The 7,955-nt window shown below is 36.5% G+C and overlaps 1 protein-coding gene across 1 annotated transcript; it reads left to right on the top strand.

Moving 5' to 3' along the window:
* The first annotated feature begins 4,810 nt into the window (after window positions 1-4,810).
* Window positions 4,811-5,774, top strand: LOC116422607 (olfactory receptor 51G1-like). The gene is given in 2 exon segments (XM_031961475.1): window positions 4,811-5,130; window positions 5,132-5,774. Coding segments are annotated over 2 exon segments (963 nt in total).
* The last annotated feature ends 2,181 nt before the right edge of the window (window positions 5,775-7,955 follow it).

Below are 7,955 nucleotides of genomic sequence, written 5' to 3'. Positions count from 1 at the left end.
CTGGTTAGGAATCAAGATTCCTTCTAAATGACCTATTGGTTTAAGTCTCAATATGCCAAGATTAGTCTACCCACCATCACCAGCACCTATGTTATTGAGAAAAAAAAAAAAACTGAAATTAAATGATATCAGTAAGTCAAGCCATTCTTGTAACCTCAAAACTAGAAGCTTTTTTTCTACTAACATATAATCATCTATACTTTAGATCACCTTCTCTTTGGGAGTTTCTCTGTAAAATTCAGCTATTCTACCTTCTTATTAAAGTTATATTCCAAATACATCGTATCATAGTTAGTACATATTAGAATTTCAAGAATTCCCAGGTTTAAATTTTTTTTATTACATTTAAAAATCAGAAAAAAATCTTAGATCAGCTCAGATGATCTAATTATTTAGGCCAGACAAATTGCTTTCTATTGATGTAACCATTCCCTAAATTCTGTATTCTCCTGTCCTATTGATTTCAGATTTGCTATAGCTTTCCTTCTAGGAGCAAATATGTTTTAATTTCATGGCTATGATCACTATATGCAGTGATCTTTGAGCCAAGAATATAAAATATAAGATCAGACATTGCTTCCATTTCTTCTCATTATATTTGTCAAAAAAATATGGGACCAGTTCTTGGTTTTGGTTTTAATTTTTCATACATATAACAATTATATATGTTAATTATTATACATATTAATTTATATATATGTATATATATTAAGCTGAAATCTGGTTTTTACACCAGCTTTCTCAAGCTCATTAAGAGGTTTCCTTAATTCCTCTTTAATTTCTGCCTTCTGAGTGGTATCATCTGCTTTTCTGAAACTGCTGATATTTCTTCTAGCAACTTTATTTCCAGTTTTGATTCATCCAGCCTAGAATTTCTCATGATATACTCAACATATAAGTTAAAACAAAAAAAGGTGACAACATACAGTCTCATTGCACTCCTTTTCCTATAGTAAACCAATTGGTCCATTTTTGGTTATAATTGTTGTTCTTAGCCTGAACACAGGTTCTTCAGAAGACAAGAGGATCTAATTCTCTCATCTTTGTCTCATTTTGTTGTGATTAAAGTCAAAAACTTTAATGTAGTTTAATGTAGTTAGTAAAATTAAAATAAATGTTTCTCTCCCTTCTCTTCCCCCCACTGGAAGAATCTCCATCATCCAGCAAATATTGGCATTTGGGGGTAAACTCCACTTCTATTCCAAAAGTGACCTGCTGTTCTGGTGATTCCCTGTTCATGTGTTGCTGAAGCCTAGCTTACAGAATCTTAAGAATAAACTTTCTGACATGTGAAATCAACAGAATTGTTCAGTCCTTCTTTAGGACTGGAACATTAATTGATCTTTTCCAATTCAGTAGTAGTGTTGACTGTTCCAAATTTCCTGGCATATTGAATGCAACCCTTCAACAAAATTATTTTTTGAAAATTTTAAATAATTCTTCTGGAATTCCAACACCTTTACTAGTATTACTGCTAGCAAAATTCCTTGAGGCTCCTTTGATATTATCCTCCAGGATTTCTGACTTTACATCAGTAATCACATCATCATGATGATAAGTGATCTTTCTTATAGAGTTCTTCTGAGTATTCCTCATTTTAAAAATCTTTTTTTTTTATTAAGGCCATATAATTTTTGTCTCTTATCATGCTTATTTTTGCGTGAATTTTTCTTTTGATATCTCTAATTTTCTTGAAGAATTTTGTTTTCCCAATGCTATTGTTTTCTTCTATTTCTTTGCATTGCTCACTTAAGAAAATCTTATTTTTTTTCTTGTTCTCTGGAATTCTGCACTAAATTTTTCTTGAGATCACCAGAATGGTTAATCTCCATTTCTGAAGCCAGATCAAAGCACCAATTATTTTTGGTAGACAAGCACAGAAGGAATACTGAATCTATCTCTGTCCCTCTGAAATGACCATCTATTCTTGTCACTCAGTCTAATCCATGGAATCTATCCAGGTCTCTTTCAGGAATAGTTCATAAAAGTCTTAAGTGTTCCTTACTTCTATGCTTCCTTTTTCATTACTCTAGTAAATAACAAAAAAAAAAAAATAATAATTACAGCCATAATCTAGATTGAAATGTCCTCCAGACAGGGTTAATTAGTTAGTCTTCAAACTTTATTAAAGTATGGAAGGAGAAGGTTTTTTTTTTTTCAATAAGGATCTGTGACACTCAGAAAACCAAGTCATTCTTGGTCTACAATCCTCTTCTAGATTTGAGAGGAATAGTGGCTAGTAAAGACCCCAGCTTAAGAACATGCAGGAATTTCCTCTTTTTTGACTGATTACTAAAAGGGTGAATAACATTCTAAACCTGTTTAACAATCCAACATATAAAAGCTTAGTTGACACATTTATTTTATAGTTATGAATGACAGAGGAACTATGACAAGAAAACATTTAGTAATTGACTAAGGAACTAGAACTAAGGGCACAAGTAGAAGTTTCTAGGAGAGTATAGATAACTCTTCCTTCTGGGTTGGCTAGGGGCAATAACTCCCATATCTTGCCACAGGGCCTCTATATGCAATGATCCAAAAATACCTCTTTGCTGTTATTTATTTGTGTGTTTGTGTTTCTAGGAATGGATGAATTTCTAGCAATGGAATTGATGCAGAGATGTTCTTGATAATTGTAAAAGATTAAAAATTCCATGAGATGTTCTCTCAATAACTAGATTTGGCAGCAGAAGCCACTAGAGTGAGTCTTAGAAGGATTTAAGTCCAACAAGGAGCCAATATAGAAGCAATTTATCTGATCCAGCCTAACAATGCATTAACCAGTCAACAGAGATTACAAGACCCATTAGAAACCAGCCTATAGGGCATCTAGGTGGCACAGCGGATAGAGTACCAAGCCAAAAGTCAGGAGGACCTGAGTTCACATCTTACCTCAGACACTTAACACTTCCTAGCTATGTGACCCTGGGCAAGTCACTTAACTCCAATTATCTTAGCGAGAAAAGGGGGAAAAAAGAAACCACTAACAGGATGCAAACTTTGTCAAGGGATATCCACCCCAGAAGTTGTGAGGCAAGTGGAGAGAAAAGGAAGAGGAAGAGGAGTAACTCACCAGCACTAAGTTTGAGTCAACATATGTCAGAGATCTAGTGTGTACAGAAGGGAGAATGTTCCCCTGATTTTGGAAGCTATTTTTTAAAAAAATATCTGTCCTTAAAATTAAATATCTTTTCTAAAAAATGAGCTAGTTGATAGATATTAGGGAAACATCATTGGACAGGGGCATATAAATGATACTTTTAGACAACCCCAAATCTATAGGATTACTCAATGATAGAACCCTAAGGAGAAAAGTATATAATTACTTTCTGTAGACTCAACTACAGAGAATTTGCAAAGGATAACATAAATAAGTATAATGCTAAACTTCCCTGTCATTCACAAGTCAATCTACTAGATTGGCCAGGTCTGCTTTTTTTTTTTTTTCTTCTGAGATTATTCAATTGTAGTAATTTATTTTGGAGGAATGGAGGGTTAGTATAGCCATCATATTAATTCTACTTCTTTGTGCAGATTTAGTCAAAAAAGTTCAAGAGGCCTTTACTAAAAATTAACAATTTCTATGTACTAAATCATATTTTAAATCCTGTGGATCTTGAAGTGGTAACTTGGAGGAAAGGACATGTTAGATATGCCATCCAGGATTTTACATACAGAATCATGACGAACTAAAATTGGGTGGAATCTTTGTAAGCATTAAATCCATTCCCCTTATTTTAAAGGAAGAAAACTAAGAATCAGAAACTTTTTCAAGCTCACCCAGTAATTCAAATTATGACTGAGATCTAAATCTTCCAAAGGAAAGAATATTCCTATTTCCAATCCATACTTTCTTGTCTTTTGTCCTGGTAATATAAGGCGCACACACACGCACACACACACACACACACACACACACACACACACACACTCCTATAAACAGGCAAACACAAACATGGATATTACATATATATATATGAAATTATTCAAAGAAAAACATTCAAATGACAGCATAGGAATCAAAATAAAATGTTTGATATAGACTACCATGTATAGTAATGACTGGAGTGAACTTTGAAAACTGTGTCCTCTAAATTGTGTACCCTTTGAGGGGAGATTTAAGTCTCAGGTCCTCCTTAGACCTTCCTGGGAAAGCATATCTCCCCAGACAAATTAAGTGGCATCACTCAATTGGGCTTTTCTGAGGAAATCACATGCTCTCCCCCCTCCCCAATTAAAATTCCAAATTCTCTTAAGTTTTAAAGTGATTTTCATCCAATTGGGAGATTTGGGCCTGATATTGATAAGTATCTAGGCCTGGGGACTTTGGCTTTCTTTTCAGCTTGAAACTTGAGTCTCAGACTTCTATAAAAGGATGATTCTGAACTCACATATTTGTAGCAGTCCTAAGTAGTATGCTTTGATCGTTGGCATAGTATTCTGCCAGGATTCCTGTCTGCTGTGAAGAGACCCTCTTCTCAGTGCCAATAAATTTCCCCCAAAAAGTAGGATTTAGTATTAGCTCACATTCATAAGGCCAGAACCAATGGCATGTGCCCTTCTTACTTCTCTGGGCTGGTGAGCATAGTGGATAGCTGGGCCACCGGAAAGAACATTAAGAAATTGGAATTCCTGATTCTCCTCCTCTCTGGGAGAAGGGTTTAAAAGTCAACTGGATCACTAGTATAATTTTCAAATGGGCAAGCAGCTGCTACCCCACTCATTTCAAGTTAGACAATATAGTGGTTCCCTTCCTTCATTAGCCAAATTCTGCTTTTCAAAGTTATTAGGTCAAGTCTTCAGCACAATGTTGGCTTCAGGAAACAGCAGTCTCCAATCAGCCTCCTTCTTCCTGACTGGATTCCGAGGACTAGAAAGTCTACATGGTTTTATCTCCATTCCCTTCTGCACTATCTACTTGACAGTAATTGTGGGAAATATCACCATCCTTCATGTCATCCGCACAGATGCAACACTCCATGAGCCTATGTATTACTTTCTGGCTATGCTAGCCCTCACTGACCTAGGCTTGTGCTTTTCCACATTACCCACTGTGGTGGGCATTTTCTGGTTTGATTTTCGAGAGATCGGCATCCCTGTCTGCTTCACCCAGCTCTTCTTCATCCATCCTGTCCCTGGTGGAATCTTCAGTGCTGCTCTCCATGTCCATAGATCGCTATGTGGCTATCTGTAACCCACTGCGATATGGAACCCTCCTGACACCTGGCCGGATAGTGAAGATGGGGCTATGTTCTGTATTGCGCAGTGCGCTGCTGATCCTTCCTCTACCCTTTCTTCTGAAACGTTTTCACTACTGCCGTTCTCATGTACTGGCCCATGCTTATTGCCTTCACCTGGAGATCATGAAACTGGCCTGGTCTAGCATCATAGTCAATCATATCTATGGCCTCTTTGTGGTTGCTTGTACAGTGGGTATGGACTCCTTGCTCATCTTTCTCTCCTATGCTCTAATTCTTCTCACAGTGCTGAGCATTGCTTCCCGTGAGGAGCGCCTCCGAGCCCTCAATACCTGTGTCTCCCATATCTGTGCGGTACTTCTTTTCTATATCCCTATGATTGGTTTATCCCTTGTGCATCGCTTTGGTGAGCATCTGCCCCGTATTGTCCACTTGCTCATGTCTTATGTTTACCTTTTGGTCCCACCTCTGATCAACCCTATTGTTTACAGTGTGAAAACCAAGCAGATCAGGCAGAGAATTATCAAGAAATTTATTTTTATGAAGAGACTGAACAGCAATCGCCAAGGGTAGGCTGAGGTGGAGAATCTGGGAAGAAAGGTCTTGGAAATTTGTTGTTGATGTTGTTATGGTGTTTTGTTTTGTTTTAAATAAGTTGCTCTCTCCTCCCTGGCCTGCTTTGAAAATACATTTTCATTGTAAGGTGATTACTCCACACTACACCTACTAGGTAGCCTGCTAATTATTCTCTTCAATGAATTATATGAAGTAGTGAATAAAAGAATAATTCTTTCTGCTTTGGCAAATTTTCTGCTATATGTCTACCTTTTGTAGCTAAGAAGAAATGATCAGAAGATGGCAGTGGGGAATAAGGCCAATTCTTGTGTATCATTTTCACAGGGTCAATTGTGTAGGTAATCAAACTGAGGCCCAAAAAGGTTAAATGATTTGTCCAAGACCATATAGTAAGTCATATTGTTGAAGAGGATTCTGGGAAAATGGTGGAATAGGTCAGGAAATTTTTGGCTTTCCATGTTTCCTCTACAACAAAAAGATAGAATATTACCTCAGAGCAGCAGAAATAAATACTTGGTAAAGTCATATTCCTCCTAAATATAATTTGAGAATACCTCAGGAAAAACCCAAATTCCAGGGATAGAGCTTAGTCTTAATGAAGTGCAAATACTCCCAGGACTTTGCAAAATCAACAAACAAGAAGTCAGGGGGCATCTCAGTTGAGAGGCAACCTTAATCTTATAAACTTTCATTTTACAGGCAGTTTAGGTGTCTGATAGATGAGCAGAAGTTTGAGGGATTTTCCAATGTGAGGGATCCCAAACAGTTGTGCTGACAGCTAAACGTGGGGCTGTAGTTGTGGGAAAGAGTTAACTGGTGCGTGCAATGATGAGGTGCAGAGATCTTGGTGGCTGTGGGCACTTATAGGAGACCAGAGTCCTCAGTTTCAGTTGTGAAACAGAGCTGGCAACTATTCTGCAATCACTAGAGGGACTTCAGAGAACAAGATCATTTGTAAAACAGTATGGCTTGGGCCCTTCCTATAGCTTAGGAATGGAAAGCAGACCCCAACATTGGGCCCTAAGACAAATCTCAGAGAATGACAATAAAAAGGACCTGACATTTCTGACAACTTTTCCCATACCTTAGAACTACTACTTGATTATGCTAAAAGTTTCTAAAAAACACATATCAATAAATAAACAAACAAATAAATAAATAAAGATAAAAATGAGTAAGCAAAGGAGAAAGAATCCAACTTTAGATAGTAATGATGAGGACAGAGAAGATATGGGTACACATTCAAAGGAATATGGTATAATTTAAAAAGCCATTACTTTTTCTTTTCTTTTTTTTAATAATAGCTTTTTTATTTTCAAAATACATGCAAAGATAGTTTTCAACATTCACCCTTGCAAAACCTTGTGTTCCAAATTTTTCTCCCTTCCTTCCCCCACCCCCTCTCCTAGACAGCAAGTAATTCAATATAGGTTAACCCTATGTAATTCTACTATGCATATTTCCACATTTATCATGCTACACAAGAAAAATCAATTCAAAAAGAAAAAAAAGCAAGCAAATAATATCAAAAATGGTGGAAATACTATGTTGTGATCCACATTCAATCCTCACAATCCTCTTTCTGGATGCATATGGCTCTCTTCATCACATGTCTATTGGAACTGGCCTGAATCACCTTGTTGGTGAAAAGACACGGGTCTGTCAGAGTTGATTATCACATAATCTTGTTGTTGCTTTGTACAATGTTCTCTTCACTTCATTTAACATCAGTTCATGTAAGTCTCTCCAGGCTTTTCTGAAATCAACCTACTGATAGTTTGTCATAGAACAATAATATTCCATAACATTCATATACCATATGAATTCATATTCATATACTATAACTTCTTCAACTATTCCCCAGCAGCTTCTAGTTCTTTGCCACTACAAAAAAAGAGATGCTACGAACATTTTTGCGCTTATGGGTCCTTTGCCTTTTTTATGATCTCTTTGGGATACGGAGCCCAGTAGAGACATTGTTGGTCAAAAGGGATGCAGTTAATAGTCCTTTGAAGCCACTGCTTTTTCAACAATAAATGTCAAATGGTCCGCAGCACAAAAAAAGAATTCTTGGAAGAACTCAAATTGGACTTTAAGAATCAAATAAAAAAGATTGAGAGGAAAAATAGAAAAAAATGCAATCTAAGAAAATAAGAAAAATTATGAAAAACAAGTCAA

The sequence above is a fragment of the Sarcophilus harrisii genome, chromosome 3 (genome assembly GCF_902635505.1).
Source record: "Sarcophilus harrisii chromosome 3, mSarHar1.11, whole genome shotgun sequence".
Lineage (NCBI taxonomy): Eukaryota > Metazoa > Chordata > Mammalia > Dasyuromorphia > Dasyuridae > Sarcophilus > Sarcophilus harrisii.
This window is presented reverse-complemented; position numbering and strand designations above follow the sequence as displayed.